The 20277-nt window shown below is 25.3% G+C and overlaps 1 protein-coding gene across 1 annotated transcript; it reads left to right on the top strand.

Moving 5' to 3' along the window:
• Window positions 1–516: 516 nt before the first annotated feature.
• LOC109602679 (uncharacterized) lies at window positions 517–19582 on the top strand. Its single transcript, XM_020019100.2, has 11 exons — window positions 517–629; window positions 8684–8771; window positions 8828–9084; window positions 9142–9352; window positions 9758–10032; window positions 10100–10223; window positions 12049–12272; window positions 16447–16639; window positions 16698–16867; window positions 17009–17270; window positions 19178–19582. The coding sequence occupies exons 2-11, from the start codon at window positions 8693–8695 to the stop codon at window positions 19423–19425; spliced, it is 2043 nt and encodes a 680-aa protein (XP_019874659.2). The 5' UTR covers window positions 517–629; window positions 8684–8692; the 3' UTR covers window positions 19426–19582.
• Window positions 19583–20277: the final 695 nt, after the last annotated feature.

Below are 20277 nucleotides of genomic sequence, written 5' to 3'. Positions count from 1 at the left end.
CTAAATTATCATATCCCTTAAGACGAATTTGCTTTAATAGTATAAAATTTTATTGATTTCTAATCATGGTTATAAATATTATAATAAATAATATTCAATTTTATCAAATTTTCATAAAAACTTGTATTTTTGACAGCCTTAATATTAACAAAAGAAAATTTTATCGTATTAATCCATTATAAAACTAATTTAATATATTGCACAAAACGATTTTTTTTTAATAAGAAGCTTTAGTGATCAATTTTTAAATGTGGTTGTACATAATAAATAATGATTGATTGATTTTATACTTATATTTAAATAAGTGTGCTTAATTAGGATAAATTTTAAATCGCCAATATTAATATAATATTATTGTACATAATTAAAGAAGTAATTAATTTTTGAAAAGTGTGATTCCTGAAAAGTCTGGAGTTTCGAGTCGACAGTACCCGGGTACCACCTAGAATCCGTCACGTTAATTAATAATCCCCCTTAATCCATTTGAGTCGTATCTCGCGGTGGCTGCACATTATCATCGCATTTAAATTTCGGCCGCTCCGGTACGACGTCAGTACGTGTTCCCGTGCTGGTTTGTGTGTGTGTGCGTGTGTGTTGGGTTCTTGTCTTGCATGGGACGACTTTGAATTGTGAGTCTCAGTTGCAAATTTTAAAAGGTTCTCTTTATTATAAACGACTAACGGCAATAATAGGAAATTTTTGTGGATTAAATTTACAAATAAAGAGTGTTTTGTACTTTATTACGTGAGATAAAATATCATAATTACGCACTTGACTGTTCAAAAATATTCTTGTAATCAAAAATGAAAAGGAGAAATATTTTTTTAATATACATTTTATTTACTAAATATTCTAACTATTAAAAATAATTAAAAAATTGTCATTTTAATTTATTAATAATAAAAGTATCTAAAAATAACACTAAACAAAATTTAAAAAATATTATTAATTAATTATTTTAAATTTAAATTAACAATTAATTATAGAAAGAATAGAAAATAGAAATTTATACATAATATTAATTTATATATATAAATATTCTATCTATTGTTAATAATATGAGTGACTGTTTATACCAGAAAATTATTAAAAATTTTTGTTTAAATGGTTTTAAAAATTGTTTTGATATTTATTTGATAAAATTGTATACAAATTTATACATCAGAAATGATTAATTAATTTAAATATTTGACATAAGGAGTGATTGTTTATGCTATAAAATCTCTCATAATTAATTTTTAAAAAATTTGATATATTTACAATATACTAAACAAGATTTAATTATTTAAAAAGTGAATTAAAATTGGTAAATAATTATAATTAATTAGATATAATTTATAAGGAAATATTTTTTATTAATATATCTTTCAATAAAATAGAAATAGAATAGAATAAATTATATAATATCAATATTCTTTATTTCACCAAAAATTTTTGAAATTTCTCTATAAAATGTGTCAAAAATTGTTTGTTTTATATTTGTTTATAAATTTTAATTAATATATTTTATTTTATTTTATATATTTTAACAATAATGTATTTTAGGGATAATTAGTTAAAGTTTATTTATATTTCAAGTCAATTAAAAATGATATTTTTTATATTTTCTTTCAAGAAAATTTCAGGAAAAATGATAAATGTTCTTTATTTCAATAATAATTTTTAAAATTTTTATATGAAATGTCATAAATTGTCTATTTTATATTTGTTTATAAAATTTAATTAAAATGTTTCATTTTATTTTATATTATTACATTATTATATGTTTTATCTTAAATAAAATGAATTTTACTTATACATATACAGTTATAAATGACATTTTTTATATTTTCCTTTAAGGAAATTACAGAAAAATTATATAATATCAATGCATTTAGTTTATTTTAACTTAATTTTTAAAATTTATATATAAAATGTGTCATAAATTGTTTATTTTATATTTTTTTATAAACTTTAATATATTTTATTTTATTATATGTATTTTAACAATAATTTATTTCAGTGATAATTAATTAAAGTTTATATCACATTTTACTATAAATTCTTAACTGTTTGTAATAATAAATATTTATTTTATTTTATTTTATTTTCATTTTTTAATATATAATATTAAATTATGTTGTATATCAGTTATAAATTATATTTTTTATATTTTCTTTCAATAAAAATTTAGAAAAATTATATAATATCAGTAAATATACTTTATTTTAATACTTTTTACACAGTTTTTAAAAATTTATTTATATTGTATATTTTATATTTTTTATAAAATTTAATTAATTTATTATATTATATATTATAAATTTTGACAACCAAAGATTTTATTTACAATGAATCACATTTTAATTTGATTTTTTGCCCATTTTTAATTTTTTAAATATTAAATTATATTTTAAGTCAGTTATAATTGATATTTTTTATATTTTCTTTCAATGAAATTTAAAAAAAAATTATAATAAATAAATATACTTTATTTTAAAAATAAATTAAAAAAATATATGTAAAATGTGCCATACATTTTATATTTTTTATTTATTTATAAAATTTAAATAATTTGATTTTTTATTTTTTAAGTATTTTAATGATGTGCAATTAAAGTTTGTATCAAATTTTACATTAATTTTTTTATGATGTTTAATTAATTATTAGAAACATCATTTATAATTGACATAAAATATAATTTAATTTTGTATTATAAACAATTGATATTAACAAAAAACAACACAATATAATTTATTCTAAAATTTTGCTAAATTTACATAAAAAATAAGTAATTTTCAGGTTTTCAAATTAAATTTTTATGTGATAAATACTTCACTTACTTCAAAAGTAATTTAACATATTAAATTAAAACAAATAATTGTATGCTAAATGGTAAGAATAATTTTAAATAAATTATAATTCATTTAAATTGATTATACACTTCTATACAAGTTAAAACTGTCATAAAAAAATAATATTAGACAAACATATGACATATATTTTAAATTAATAAAAATAAATAATTTTGGCCACTGAAATATTTTGTAGGCTAAAAAATTAAAAATATAACAGTAAAATATTACGTCATTTTAATTAAATTATAATTAATTCAAATTTATGCGAATTTTTGAACCATATACAACAGAAATTTAATTTAATTTTAGATTCTAGATTGGCTAGAATTATATTTGAATATTAAAAACAAAAAATAAGTTAAAAAGTTTCATCAATAAAAATTAAATGTAAATAAATAATATAGAGTTAAATTAATAATTTTATTTTTCTTAAAAAATCATATTTTCTATATATTTAAACAAATAAAATAAAAAAACAAAATTATATAAATATTTTTATATTTTATTTTTATATTTTTTAAACAATTTTGAAAATTTGATTAATAAAATTTATTGGTATAAATTAATCTGATAAATTAATCAGAAGAAAATATAATTAAAATTAAATAAACAAATTTGTAAACGTAATGTGTAAAATTAATATTAAATAATTAATAATAAATATTAAATAAAAATATAAATAAATAATAATAATAATTGAGTATTTATTCTCAAAACCAATTAAAATAAACAAATGCTGACAATATTTTTAAATAAGTTTTGTTTATAAGAATACAACAATAATTACAAATATTAAACGTTTAATTTGTCGTCTTTTAAAAAATGAAATCGATCATTTAAGCTTATCTTATTGATTATTTTAATTTGCTTCCTACTTATTATAAACAAGCAATTATAAACGTATATTTATTATTGTTCAACTAACTTTTGAATTCTGTAAATACACACACAAAATTGCTATTTAATTCGACAGCGGAATAATTACAATTTAAATCTTGCAAAAAAACCAATTGAATTGTTCAAAAAATTCCCAATAATAACGTAAAGACATTGAAACAATTAAAAACAATTTTGCGGATGTAGTACTAATGAATATTTCATCCAATTCTCGGGAAATATATAGATGCATTGAGCTTCTCGGTTTTTCCTAATATCGTATTTATCACCCTAGCAAAAACCACGTACAACACATTAGTTTATTATAAACAATGATTTTATATAGAATTATGTCATTTTAGTGTAGCCACTTAGTTCATTGCTAAAACTTGTGAAGTGAACAACAAGTGTTAATTAAGTGAGTTTTTTAATTAATTTTTGACCAAAATAACTTTGTTTTTCTTAAATTTTAATGGCGTAAAATGTGCATGAATATTTATACATTTTCTGTAAATTACCAACAATTTGCAACATTAGTGTCAATGCCGGTTTTAATGACATTTCAAGAAGAGGAAGCTTGCGCAAGTACTAAATTCCTAATTGAACAGAAACGAAGGACTTTTAAACGCAAAAACGTTCGTTCATAAACTCGGACTAATTGTTTAAACAAACCAGGGGATCCCCAAATATTTACCATTTTTAGTCGGTTTGGACCAAAAAACAATAAACAAATTAGAACTAAACATCTTAAAAACAAATCACCAGACAACAATAATAATTGTTAGGTTTTTTTTTTGAATTTCATAAAAAACCACTTTAATTGAGTTAATTATCAATTGATCTATTAAATGCATTTAAAAAGAAATATATTAAGAAATTGATAGAAAACTTGTCAATTTTTTAAAATTCACTGTAATTGAGTTAATCCATTTGAATTTTTTATTGACATTGAAGCAATTGGAAGAAACACTTCTTAAAGATCATTTTTAAAAAGACACTAAGGAAATATTAGATAACTTGTCAGTTTTATAAGAAATCTTGAAGACATTGAAGAAATTGGAAAATTCATTTCTTATAGTTCATTTAATTGTATTATTTAATAACAATGGAATTGGATTCACTCTTACAATGATATTTAAAAGACAAAGAAAAATCAATAGATAACTTGTCAATTTTGTAAGAGAAAATATAATTGAGTTAACTGACATTTGGGTTATTTAATAAAATCGAAGCAATTTGAAGATGTGCTTCCTACATTTCATTTTATAAACGCACTGAGGAAATATTAGATAACTTGTCAGTTTTATAAGAAATCTTGTAATTTAGTTGATTAAAATTTGTATTATTGGGAAAGATTGAAGGAATTAGAAGATTCATTTCTTACAGTTCAGTTTTAAAGGCGATAAAAATTTATATAACTTGTCAGTTTTGTAAGAGATTTTGTAATTGAGTTAATTAAAATTTGTATTATTGGGAAAGATTGAAGGAATTAGAAGATTCATTTCTTACAGTTCATTTTTAAAGGCGATAAAAATTTAGATAACTTGTCAGTTTTGTAAGAGATTTTGTAATTGAGTTAATTAAAAATTGTATTATTTAGTAACATTGGAATTGGTTTCTCTTCTTACAATGATATTTAAAAGACAATGAAAAATCAATAGATAACTTGTCAATTTTGTAAGAGAAAATATAATTGAGTTAACTGACATTTGGGTTACTTAATGAAATTGAAGCAATTTGAAGATTCACTTCCAACATTTCATTTTTAAAAAGGCACCGAGCAAATATTAGAAAACTTGTCAGTTTTATAAGAAATCTTGTAATTGAGTTAATTAAAATTTGTAGTATTTAGTAACATTGGAATTGTATTCACTTCTTACAATAATATTTAAAAGACAAAGAAAAATCAATAGATAACTTGTCAATTTTGTAAGAGAAAATATAATTGAGTTAACTGACATTTGGGTTATTTAATGAAATTGAAGCAATTTGAAGATGCGCTTCCTACATTTCATTTTAGAAAGGCACTGAGGAAATGTTAGATAACTTGTCAGTTTTATAAGAAATCTTGTAATTGAGTTAATTAAAATTTGTATTATTGGGAAAGATTGAAGGAATTAGAAGATTCATTTCTTACAGTTCATTTTTAAAGACACTAAAAATTTGGATAACTTGTCAGTTTTGTAAGAGATTTTGTAATTGAGTTAATTAAAATTTGTATTATTTAATAACATTGGAATAGGATTCACTTCTTACAATGATATTTAAATGACAATGAAAAATCAATAGATAACTTGTCAATTTTGTAAGAGAAAATGTAAATGAGTTAACTGACATTTGGGTTATTTAATGATATAGGAGCAATTGGAAGATTCACTTCCTACATTTCATTTTTAAAAAGGCACTAAGGAAATATTAGATAATTTGTCAATTTTATAACAAATCTTGTAATTTAGTTAATTAAAATTTCTATTATTGGGAGAGATTGAAGTAATTGGAAGATTCACTCCTTACAGATTATTTTTAGACATTAAAAATTTAAATAACTTGTCATTTTTGTAAGAGAAAATTAATGGAGTTAATTGACATTTGAGTTATTTAATGATATTCATACATTTGAAAGATTCACATCTTAAAGTTTATTTTTAAAGACACTAAAAACTTAAATAACTTGTCAGTTTTGTAAGAGATTTTGCATTCGATTTAATTAATATTTGCATTATTTAGTCACATTGAAACAATAGGAGGATTCACCTCTTACATAACTTTTATTGAGAACATTGAGAAATCTATAGATAACTTGTCAGTTTTGTAAGACACACTGCAATTGATTTAATTGACATTTAAGTTTTTTAATGACATTGAAGTAGCTAGAAAATTCATTTCTTACACTTTATATTTAAAAAGACACTAAGAAATATTAGATAACTTGTCAGTTTTGTAAGAGATTCTCATTCATGACACTGAAACACTTGTTCCTCTTCATTTTTAAGACAACATTAAAATATTAGACAACTTGTCATATTAATAAATCAGTGGATAGCTTTGCAGTTTTGTAATAAGCACCGTAAATGATATAAATACAATTTGAAATCTCAGATAACAATAAAATAATAACGATAATTATCAGATTAGTTCAGTTTGTTGCAGATTTAAGTTTCACCTTTGGCGTTCAGAATTCAACAAACACAGTTTCTCGATTTAATCGCACATAAATTGCATTTTAAATAAAAAAAAAAATCGTTAGGAAATAGCGAAATAGTTGAACGTCGATCATTTTCGTGCGCCGTGATTGGTAACTTTCCAGCAAAAACGGTTTTGCAACGTTAATTATTACGGGCATAACATTTCGGACAATAATGAATTGCAGCCAGGCCGTTCTGATGTTGGATATGTATTTCACAAGTCAACAAACGTATCGATTCGACCTTTACTTTTGTCTAGTTTGTCTAGTTTTATTGCATGTAATTATACTTATCAGCAAATAAACGAATTAAAAAAAATCGTATTCTCACTGAGATTACTCTGAGATCTTACTCGAAGTGATAAGGAGATTAATTTTTACCATTCAACTTATTTTCTTTTGTAATAATGTGATTAATTTATTTAAGACAAACTTTATTAACTTCATGATTTTATTTATAAACAATGAATTAAACTGACCACAAGTTTATTTGACTTATAAAATGGCTAATTAAAAAATATATTAACAAAAAAAGCAATTATATAATTACACGTAATGACAAAAATTATGTAAATATGTGTTTAAACGATTTGTTTTTAAAACGTAAAAATGTTATTTGAAATTCAAATTGTCCGACCTGTAATTTTCTCTTTTATTTTCTTGAATAATGCCTGTTAGCAAATCATAAAACAGGTTTACCTCAAATAACTTACTCGTGCATTAACAACAATAATAAAATTTAATCTTTAACATTAAATTTAAATGGCATACAAAGATGCAGGAAATAATGAAAACTTCATTTTATACCCACACATGTCATTGGCTTTATTTAAATTCATTGTTAAAACGAAATTAATAACAATAAATCACTTCTGATAAAAGGGAATTTTAATAAAACAAAAACGATTTCAAGGCTGTTATGCAATAATAAATATTTAATAATAAGAAGTTACAGATAACTGTAATTACATGTGACGCCATTTGTAAACCTTTTACAGGCATGTGACGTCACTAGCTTCGAAAATGGCGGCAAATTCAAAAATATAGTAATATTAAAAACGTTGTTACAGTATTTTAAATGCAAATATCAATGAGTTTATTAGCTTCGAAAATAAATGGCGGCAAATTCAAAAATATAGTAACATTAAAAACGTTATTACAGTATTTTAAATGCAAATATCAATGAGTTTATTTAAATGTACGTGTTAAAAACAATCAGTTGACGATAAATGTTAATTATGGCTAAAACGAAACTAAATTACAACATTTAGTAACAAATTATTTCTGATTAAAATAAACACCTGCCATGTTTTGATAAAATGAACAAAATTGCCTTAATTTTAATGAATAATTTGTAATATTTATCATAAATTTTGATCACACACTAATTAATGCTTAATTATGGAATTGTTATATATTGTTGTGTTAATTAATTACACGTGACCTGTTATGTTATCATCTTAGACAATTTATATTAAAAAATAGTAAAATTCATACAATATTATTGAATAAATACATATGTCATTGACTCAATTAAAATGCATATTTAGAAAGGGTCAATTAATCATAGTTAAAAGGAAATTAAACAACAAATTTATATCAACAGGAATCTGTAATTGTACGTGACCGTCATTTGTAAACATATTATAGGCCTGTGACGTCATCAACTTAGAAAGATATTGGCGGCAAATTAAAAAAAAATGTTAGGTTAGGTTAGGTTAGGTTCAAATTAAAGGCGGCAAATTCAAAGATATAATAAATAAATGGTAACTTTGTTTTATTTCAGGAGAGAGAAATGATGCTGATACCCATACTACTGCTGGTGGTTGCAGGTCTTGCTCAATCCGAAACGTTGTACAAAGAAGTCGTAGCTGGTGTGTAATTCTCAATAAAACAAGACGTTCCTTTTATTTAATGACAATTTTCACAGATAATTCCACTGAAGTCCAATTAGAGTATGTGCTGTTGGACGGTGAGAACCCTTGCAAGAGAAAATGCATCAAGGGCGCCGCCCCCATGGTATGTCGGTACACCTTCGAGGTTGAATGGTACGAAACGTTGACCAAGGCCTGTTACGACTGTCCTATTGTGGCTGACGACTGCTTCAAGCCGGATTGTGTACCGGCTGATGGGTATCGACGTCCCATTCTTGTGGTCAATCGTAAAATGCCGGGTCCTTCCATAGAAGTAAGCAGGATTTTGTATTTTTATAGGTTAAAACTCTAATAATTTTTTGACTGGCAGGTCTGCGAAGGGGATCAAGTAATAGTGGACGTCGTCAACGAGCTTACAAGCGAAACAACGACGATCCACTGGCACGGCCAACACCAGAAAGGTTACCCCTACATGGATGGTGTCCCTTATGTGTCCCAGTGTCCGATTATGCCCGGTTCAACGTTCAGGTACGACTTCAAGGCCGTGAATCCCGGAACCCACTTCTGGCACTCCCACAGCGGTGAGTAACCTAACCTAACCTCACTTTCACCAACCCAACCTAACCCAACTTTTCTATTTTTTAATACTTTTTTTATTTTCTAATTTAGTGACGTTATTCCAATTAAAGCTTTAGTTGTACAAATAAACAAAAGCCATAAATCCTTCCAAAAATGTGGTCGAACTGAAGTTTAAAATGTAAATGTTTTTTTGAACAACAATTTAATTTCAATTTACACGAACGATTTCGAGTTTATTTATCTCCGGTCCGCATTTTGTATCGGTGCACGTGTTAAAAACATTTAAAACAATTTTATCGGCGTGTGTAAAGGCCAAATTAAATGCACCGGCAACTTTTTACATCACTGACATTTACATGCTAACGATAATTGCAATCGGCAATGCTGAAATGATTGTTATTAATTAGGCGTACAAAGGGCCGACGGTGCTTTTGGGGCGCTGATTGTGCGCCAACCCGCCGAAGATGATGCCCACGCCGGCCTCTACGACAACGACAACTCGCTGATGACGATCATCGACTGGGACGCCGAAATAGGGATGAAGAAGTTCGTCTCCCATCACCACAGCATTGGCGACAACAAACCGTCAACGTTGTTGATCAACGGCCTGGGGCTGCCTGTCAATAGCCAACCTAGTGTTGAGGGAGCCCTAAATTTGACCGCCAGGTTCTTCGTCAATCAGGTTTGCCACAATTATTTGCCAACTAGTATATTATTATATTAATTTGTTGTTGTTGTTGCTGTTCTAGGGGGAAAGGTACAGGTTTAGGTTGATCAACGCAGGTTTCCTAAACTGTCCAATAGAAATGTCCATTGATAATCACACCATTGCTGTTATCAGCAGTGACGGAAGCGATTTTAAACCAATTAATGGTAAGTTTCGGCCTTCAAATTAATGAACAATCATTAAATGGGATAAAAATGGGACTAAAATTATTTCCTAGTGGCGACATCTAGTTTATTTTAAAATAAAATGACTATTACAATACAAAGCAATAGAAATAGAAAACTGTAATATAAAATGTGCTTATTGTATTTAGTTTTAAAAATACACAGATGTCACTGCACTAAGCCTAATCTAACCTTTAGAAAATCTTTGTAGAACATAAATTAAAAGCACGAATATTGCAGGAGTCCAAAAATTATCTTGTAGTAGAGACGTCTTGTTAATTTTAAAATAAAATGGCTCCAATACAAAGCAATAGCTACAAAATTGTAATATAAAATGTCCAAATTGTTTTATTTTTAAAAGAACACAGATGTCACTATACGACTGTACAGTGACTTCTGTGTTAGGTTAGGTTGAATTAGTGACTATTCAATCCAACCCAACCTTAAAAATATCTTGGTAGAACATTAATTAATGGGACAAAAGCTGCAAGTGGCCAACAAAATTTTGTTGTAGCATCTAATAAGACATTTTACAATACAGTGGCTCCAACACAAAGCAATAACTAGAAAACTGTAATATAAAATGTCCAAATTGTTTTATTTTTAAAAGAACACAGATGTCACTATACGACTGTACAGTGACATCTGTGTTAGGTTAGGTTGAATTAGTGACTATTCAACCTAACCTAATCTTAAAAATATATTGGTAGAACATTAATTAATGGGATAAAAGCTGCAAGTGGCCTACAAAATTTTGTTGTAGCAACTAATAAGAAATTTTAAAATACAGTGGCTCCAACATAAAGCAATAACTAGAAAACTATAATATAAAATGTCCAAATTGTTTTATTTTTAAAAGAACACAGATGTCACTATACGACTGTACAGTGACATCTGTGTTAGGTTAGGTTAAATTAGTGACTATTCAACCTAACCTAATCTTAAAAATATCTTGGTAGAACATTAATTAATGGGATAAAAGCTGCAAGTGGCCTACAAAATTTTGTTGTAGCAACTAATAAAAAATTTTAAAATACAGTGGCTCCAACACAAAGCAATAACTAGAAAACTGTAATATAAAATGTCCAAATTGTTTTATTTTTAAAAGAACACAGATGTCACTGTACGACTGTACAGTGACATCTGTGTTAGGTTAGGTTGAATTAGTGACTATTCAACCTAACCTAACCTTAAAAATATCTTGGTAGAATATTAATTAATGGGACAAAGGCTGCAAGTGGCCAACAAAATTTTATTGTAGCAGCTAATAAGAAATTTTAAAATAAAATGGCTTCAACACAAAGTCTAGGAAAGGAACTGTCACTAATGTAACCTAAACTAACCTTTAAAATGTTTTTGTTGACCATTAACTCTTAAATAAAATAAAAATATTATAGAACATGTGATTCAAAGTTTAAATAATAACGTTCAGGCGTTTCAACTATGTTAATTACCTCTCGATTATGTATCAGTAATGCTGATGTGGGAAAATGCAAATTTCATCAAATTACACGAAGTTCAGTTGTTATGATCTTGAAGGAAGTGGAACTGGGTGTAGATTATACGTCGTAATCCAATACTAATTGGTTTACTCGGGTTCTTAGGTAAATTTTATCAGTGTAATTATTTAATAAATATACAGAATTCCCATTGAAATATGGGATTTACTATTACGTGGATAACCTTAGTGATTCATTAATGATTTATACTTGTTTGTTGTCGTAATTTACGAAGGAATTCATAAATTGTGAAGTGTAATTAAGTAATTTCTATGAATGAACGTTAAAAACAATTAAATGTGTTTCAGCCACGTCTTTGGTGACCTACGCAGGGGAACGTTTCGATTTCATATTGAATGCTGATCAGGCAGCTGGATTGTACTGGATCCGCTTCCGGGGTCTCATGGACTGCGACGAGAGGTTCACCAGCGCCCACCAGGTGGCAGTTTTGCATTACAAGGAGGCTGACAGCTCCGAGTCGGAGTTTCCGGAGGGTGATCCCAGCTATGAGACTTCTCACAACGAAGGAGTGGTAAGTTAATGTTAACTAAGAAGAAACTTGGGGATGTTTCCCCTTGATGGCTTCTGAGTGTACGTTCAGGAAACAAAGGATATTGATTCATTATTCAGTGATCCAATTTTATTTCTAAAAGCCATCTAACTGACTTTGGGAGGGGGCTAATTATTGGCTTAGAAGAGGCTGAGCTTCTCTTTGTTGAAATCACCAATTGGATGAACTCGAGTCAAACCACTGTCTAAAATTGTTGTTGAGACTAGTCTGAAGAAGATAATAAAGGATGAATTAGTGAGTTCATCTCTACAAGATCACTTGGTGCCAACTAGTGGTTGATGGAAGATAGAAGGTTTCTTCCCAGGTGGAGGGTTTACTGCAGAATACAGTATTTTGGTTTTTTCTTCTCCCCTGTCTGTGTTTCCTCTCACATTATAACATCAACTCCAAATATTGGAGCAGACTAGACAATTATAGTTTTAAGCACTGGAATGGACCTTTCTAGATCCAGTTTTCCAACTAGATAATGGCTTTATATGAACAGGGCTTCTTTAAAGCATTTACAACATTTTAATGTAACAAAATCTTCAGACCTATTATAAATTGAACTCATGTGGGACAATCTATGACGTTCAGCCCTCCTTCCAAAGACTTTGATAGACCTTCAGCTTCCAACTTGAAGTTATCCTTACTGATGATGATATTCCTTTGTATTTTTTATCCCAAAATTGTACACCAAAAATCAATAAAATCTGACGACTGGATCAATGTATTTTAATTATTAATGTTTGGTTGATTTGTCATGGGACTGAAGATAATTAACATGCTAAATATACCAGTTACTGTTTAGTTGTTTCCCCCACAATATTTAATAACTAATTACCATACATTAAAAGTTTTATTGTGGCTATTTTTACCTTTTGTCTTTTGCACGTCATCAGTGAATAATAAATTCTTTTGTTCTATATATATATTTTGACAATTAATTTTGCTTTTATTTGTGGAATTTTTTCCATAAAATAATGATATTAAAGGCATTGTTTGTGTATAAAACAGATGAATAATTGACATCATACAACTTCATGTTTGGATACAAAAAAATTATATTATTAAATATAGCTTCGGGTTAAAAGAAAGGAATAAATAATTTTGCATCAGTAACAGAAGCATCCACTAATTTATTGATTAGTTACACGTTATAATAGATAATTGATTAATATTAATAATAATAAATATGGCACACAATCCAATTGTTTATATTAATTCAACCGCACTTTCAACAAGGCTCCTTTTAATAACAATTATTATTATTAAAAATCAGCTCACGAAGGTCAAAATTAAATGAACCCATTTGTAAATTAATAAAACGTTTTATTGTTAAGGAAGAACCATTATTAATTTGATTTGCTTTAATGACTTACGAACAATTATCGGGTAGAGGTTTTTTTTTTCTAATTTGCGGACTCTGAACAAGGACATAGTCGGCTTCTCCTTTTTGTGATGTGAGAGGGGACTTTTTATGAATATCAATACCGATAAATAAAATCATGTTTCTATTTTTAAAGTGCTAAAATTATTGGTTTGATTGGAAAATAATCATTTGGTAATAATTACATGTCTAATGCCAATTTTAGAAAAACTTTTATCAAAATTAATTTATATTTCGTGTATGAATATTAAAATGAACAATAATTTCTAAATTAATTCTATTTAAAGTATATTTATTTAAAAAAATATATTTTAAATTCATATATTTTAAATTAAAAATATTTTATATTTATTGTATATATTTTAAAATAAACAACGACATATTTATAAAAAATATAAATAATATTATAAAATTTTTAAGGAATATTTACTTAAAAAATATTTTAAATTTAAACTGTCGAAGAAGGAAACTTATTAAAAATATTTTATATTTATTGTATGTATTTTAAAATAAACAACGACATATTTATAAAAAATATAAATAAAATTATAAAATTTTTAAGGAATATTTACTTAAAAAATATTTTAAATTTAAACTGTCGGAGAAAGAAACTTATGAAAATTATATTATATTTATTGTAAATATTTTAAAATGAACAACGACTTAAATGTAAATAAATTTATAAATTTTTAAGGTATATTTACTTAAAAATATATTTTAAATTTAAACTGTCGAAGAAAGAAACTTATGAAAAATATTTTATATTTATTGTATATATTTTAAAATGAACAACGACATATTTACATTAATATAAATAAATTTACAGTTTTTTTAAGATATATTTACTTAAAAAAAATATTTTAAATTTAAACTGTCGAAGAAAGTAACTTATTAAAAATATTTTATATTTATTGTATATATTTTTAAATGAACAATGACATATTTATAATAATATAAATAAATTAAATAATAAATAAATAAATTAAATTTTTGAGGTATAATTGTTTGAAAAAATATTTTAAATTTAAACTGTCAAAGAAAGAAACTTATAAAAAATATTTTATGTTCATTGTATATATTTTAAAATTTATAATTTATAATAATTTTATAATAATATAAATAAATTTATAAAATTTTTGAGGTATACTTATTTAAAAATATATTTTAAATTTAAACTGTCGAAGAAGGAAACTTATTAAAAATATTTTATATATTTATTGTATATATTTTAAAATAAACAATAACATATTTATAATAATATAAATAAATTTATCAAATTTTTGAGGTATAATTATTTGAAAAAATATTTTAAATTTAAACTGTCGAAGAAAGAATCTTATTAAAAATATTTTATATTTATTTTATATATTTTAAAATGAACAATGACATATTTATAACAATATAAATAAATTTATGAAATTTTTGAGGTATCATTATTTAAAAAAATATTTTAAATTTAAACTGTCGAAGAAAGTAACTTATTAAAAATATTTTATATTTATTGTATATATTTTAAAATGAACTACGACATATTTATAATAATATAAATAAATTTATAAATTTTTTAAGATATATTTACTTAAAAAAAATATTTTAAATTTAAACTGTCGAAGAAAGTAACTTATTAAAAATATTTTATATTTATTGTTTATATTTTTAAATGAAAAACAACATATTTATAATATTATAAATAAATTTATAAAATTTTTAAAAAAATATTTTGAATTTAAACAGTCGAAGAAAAAAACTTATTAAAAATATTTTATATTTATTGTATATATTTTAAAACAAACAATGATATTTTTATAATAATATAATAAAAATTATAAAATTTTTAAGGTATACTTATTTAAAAAAAATTATTTTAAATTTAAACTGTCAAAGATAGAGTAGTAGAAGTATTTTATATTTATTGTATAAATTTTAAAACGACACATTTATAATAATATAAATAAATTTTTAAGGTATATTTATTCAAAAAAATATTTTAAGTTTAAACTGTTGAAGAAAGAAACTTATTTTAAAATAATTTATACTTATTATATTATATACATATATATATATATATATATATATATATATATATATATATATATTAAAATGAACCACGACATATTTGTAATAATATAAATAAATTTATAAAATTTTTAAGGTATATTTATTTAAAAAAAATATTTTAAATACATTAAACTGACGAAGAAAAAACTTAAACTTAAAAATATTTTATAATTATTGTATAAATTTTAAAATGAACAATGACACATTAAGAATTTTTTAAATAACTTTGTAAAATGTTTAAAGCATATTTATTTATAAAATATATTTTAAATTTAAATTGTTGAGAAAAGAAACTAATAAAAAATATTTTACATTCATTGTATATATTTTAAAATGAACATTATAAGAATATAATAATATAAATAATAATAAGTTTAAATTAATTTTTTCAACACACATTTATAACTTTATTTTATAAAATGTTTAAGGTATATTTATTTATAAAATATATTAAATTAGAATTAAAAAATGAATGAATGTTAGAAATGAATTAAAAATATTTTATATATATGTAACTGGCGCATCCGCCATTTTTCTGAATTGATAATTTTTCAATTATTTTTTAGTTTAAATTAATTTTTTCAACAGTTTATTATATAAAAAGGTATTCTTGCTTTTATAAATTATTATTTGGATTCAAACAACAAGTAAATACTTAATATTTAATACTTTGAAATGTTTATCAATCCTATTGTTTTTTTTTTTCAGCAAGTGAATGCTCTGAACAAAGGCACCGAAGACAACATCACTGAACACGTGCCCGTCCCCCGTTTCGAGTCGCTGAAACCGTGGGACGAGACGCTGCGTACGAAGCCCGACCTCCAGTTCTACATCGCTTACGACTTTTACAGACTGAACAACCCTCACTTCCACAAGTTCCCCGAGTACGGCTTCTACAACGGTAAGCGGGACGACTAAAAGTCTTTGAAAACAAGATAACGTACGGTGAATTCTTACAGTGAGTCAGCCGAATCGAGTGCTCACACCGCAGATCAACCATATCTCGATGAAGTTCCCCAACTTCGCTGTGATGCCGCAGAGGGATCAGGTCAAGGATTCGATGTTTTGTAACCAGAGCACCGTCTCCAACTGCGTGGAGGAGTTTTGCGAGTGTCTCCACGTCATGCAGGTACCTTAATCGACATCCTTTGTCAATTCCTCACTTTAATATCTAAATTCAAAGCTTAAAAGCACATTAAGTCAATTAAACGGTGAAAGTTTACAATAATTCATATAAAATTTAGCTAATTAAACCGTTGACTCTCTATAGATCCCTCTCGGTGCTGTCGTGGAACTGGTTCTGGTGGACGAAGGATTCGCCTACAACGCCAACCACCCCCTGCACTTGCACGGCTACGCGTTCAGGGTGGTGGCGATGGAACGTCTGGGGGAGAACACCACCGTCGCCGAGATAAAGGACCGGGACGCGAGGGGTTTGATCAAACGCAACCTCCTCGACGCCCCACTGAAAGACACCGTCACCGTTCCGGACGGTGGATACACCATTGTCAGATTTGTTGCTAATAATCCAGGTAAAAATGCCATTTTAATGAATTATTTGTTGACGTGTCTGTGATATAGTTTTGGGGTAAAAGCTGTCGTATAAAATGCGGCTGTGTCACTCAATCTGAAAGGGGTTGCGTTCATTTAAAACCTGCACAGGTAATAAAACACATATTCCTGTCACCGTTTGTTGTGGGTACACGCAAAACTGACGGGCAAATAAATTTTGTCACCGTTTTATATTTATGCCCAATTTCTATTATTAACACCATAATTTTAAAACATCTAATAAATTAATTAGTTTTAAGTACCTTACTTAAAGTATCTTCTTAGAAAGAGCTTAAAAAAGCTTTCAAATAATAATATACAGTTTAATAAAATGTCTTAAAATATATTATGAGAATTTATTTTATTAAATCTTGAACCAGTTCATTGCCATTCTTAAACTAACTTCATAACTTACAATATCTTCTTAGAAAGAGCTTAGAAAAGCTTTCAAATATTAATATACAGTTTTTTAAAATACATTATGAAAATTTATTTTAATGAAGTTTGAGCCAGTTCATTGCCACTCTTAAACTAACTTCATAACTTAAAGTATCTTCTTAGAAAGAGCTTAAAAAAGCTTTCAGGTAATAATATATAGTTTAATAAAACATCTTAAAATACATTATGAGAACTTATTTTAATAAATCTTGAAATAGTTCATTATTACTCTTAAACTAACTTCATAACTTACAATATCTTCTTAGAAAGAGCTCAGAAAAGCTTTCAAATATTAATATACAGTTTTTTAAAATACAATATGAAAATTTATTTTAATGAAGTTTGAGCCAATTCATTGCCACTCTTAAACTAACTTCATAACTTAAAGTATCTTCTTAAAAAGAGCTTAAAAAAGCTTTCAGATAATAATATATAGTTTAATAAAACATCTTAAAATACATTATGAGAATTTATTTTAATAAATCTTGAAATAGTTCATTGTTACTCTTAAACTAACTTCATAACTTACAATATCTTCTTAGAAAGAGCTCAGAAAAGCTTTCAAATATTAATATACAGTTTTTTAATATACAATATGAAAATTTATTTTAATGAAGTTTGAGCCAGTTCATTGCCACTCTTAAACTAACTTCATAACTTAAAGTATCTTCTTAGAAAGAGCTTAAAAAAGCTTTCAGATAATAATATATAATTTAATAAAACATCTTAAAATACATTATGAGAACTTATTTTAATAAATCTTGAAATAGTTCATTATTACTCTTAAACTAACTTCATAACTTACAATATCTTCTTAGAAAGAGCTCAGAAAAGCTTTCAAATATTAATATACAGTTTTTTAAAATACAATATGAAAATTTATTTTAATGAAGTTTGAGCCAGTTCATTGCCACTCTTAAACTAACTTCATAACTTAAAGTATCTTCTTAGAAAGAGCTTAAAAAAGCTTTCAGATAATAATATATAGTTTAATAAAACATCTTAAAATACATTATGAGAATTTATTTTAATAAATCTTGAAATAGTTCATTGTTACTCTTAAACTAATTTCATAACTTACAATATCTTCTTAGAAAGAGCTTAGAAAAGCTTTCAAATATTAATATACAGTTTTTTAAAATATATTATGAAAATTTATTTTAATGAAGTTTGAGCCAATTCATTGCCACTCTTAAACTAACTTCATAACTTAAAGTATCTTCTTAGAAAGAGCTTAAAAAAGCTTTCAGATAATAATGTATACTTTATTAAAACACTTTAAAATACATTATGAAAATTTATTTTAATAAATCTTGAACCAGTTCATTGCCACTCTTAAACTAACTTCATAACTTACAGCATCTTCTTAGGAAGAGCTTAAAAAAGCTCTCAAATAATAATTATTTGATGGTGATTAATTAATTAAATTAACATAATAAATACTTTTCAGGTTATTGGATTTTCCACTGCCATATAGAGTTCCACGTGGAGTTGGGCATGGCGTTGATTTTCAAAGTGGGGGAGCACGACGACATGTTGCCTGTTCCTAAAAATTTCCAAAAATGCGGCGACTACATGCCCTCACAAAATGACGAGTCAGAAAACAACTCTTCACCCTCTGTCCCACCTAAATTAGCTTTACCATTTGGACTGATTTATTTGTGTATATGCTTGTTAAATATTTTATTTGTTAAATGAAATTAAATGCTTATTTACTTAATTAATTAATTGGACATTTATTTTTTAAATTGTACATAATTTTTTTAGTTTGGACAATTATAGTTGTGATAACTTTGATAAAATTGGTTGTGTAAAAGTTTAATTTATAATTATTATGTGATATTATTGTTAAGAACATGTGTATATTTTAGTGATATAAAATGGCATTATTTATTACGGTGGATGAAATTTATTATAATAATAAAAATATTTTAACAATTCATAATGTTATGTTATTTAAACCTTCATACTTAACTAACTCAATAATTCACATACAATTTTTGAGTGATTATGTAGAATATTTTATTAATTAAAGTAGTTTTACTCAACAATTTACAGGTTTTAATTTGTCAAAACTGTTTGAAAGAAACTTAGGAACAATTTAAGTCAGTCATAAAACTTAAATGGTGAAAGCTTTCAGATTAACTACCTGACTCAATTATTCACATACAATTTTTGAGTGATTATGTAGAATATTTTATTAATTAAAGTAATTTTACTCAACAATTGACAGTTTTTAATTTGTCAAAACTGTTTGAAAGAAACTTATGAGTTTAATATTCATACTTAAAACTTAGGAACAATTTAAGTCAGTCATAAAACTTAAATGGTTAAAACTTTCAGATTAACTAACTGACTCAATAATTCTCATACAATTTTTGAGTGATTATGTAGAATATTTTATTAGTTAAAGTAGATTTACTCAACAATTTACAGGTTTTAATTTGTCAAAACTGTTTGAAAGAAACTTATGAGTTTAATATTCATACTTAAAACTTAGGAACAATTTAAGTCAGTCATAAAACTTAAATGGTTAAAACTTTCAGATTA

Source organism: Aethina tumida, chromosome 3 (assembly GCF_024364675.1).
Source record: "Aethina tumida isolate Nest 87 chromosome 3, icAetTumi1.1, whole genome shotgun sequence".
Classification (NCBI taxonomy): Eukaryota; Metazoa; Arthropoda; class Insecta; order Coleoptera; family Nitidulidae; genus Aethina; species Aethina tumida.
Note: the sequence above shows the minus strand (reverse complement) of the source record. Positions and strands in the feature narration are given on the sequence as shown.

Bases quoted from the DNA above. Each gene is read 5' to 3' on its own strand.
- LOC109602679 (XM_020019100.2), top strand. From the start codon at position 8,693: ATGATGCTGATACCCATACTACTGCTGGTGGTTGCAGGTCTTGCTCAA. The intron at 10,033-10,099 runs GTTTGCCACAAT...TTGCTGTTCTAG, and splicing joins CCAGGTTCTTCGTCAATCAG to GGGGAAAGGTACAGGTTTAG. The intron at 16,640-16,697 runs GTAAGCGGGACG...GAATTCTTACAG, and splicing joins CGAGTACGGCTTCTACAACG to TGAGTCAGCCGAATCGAGTG.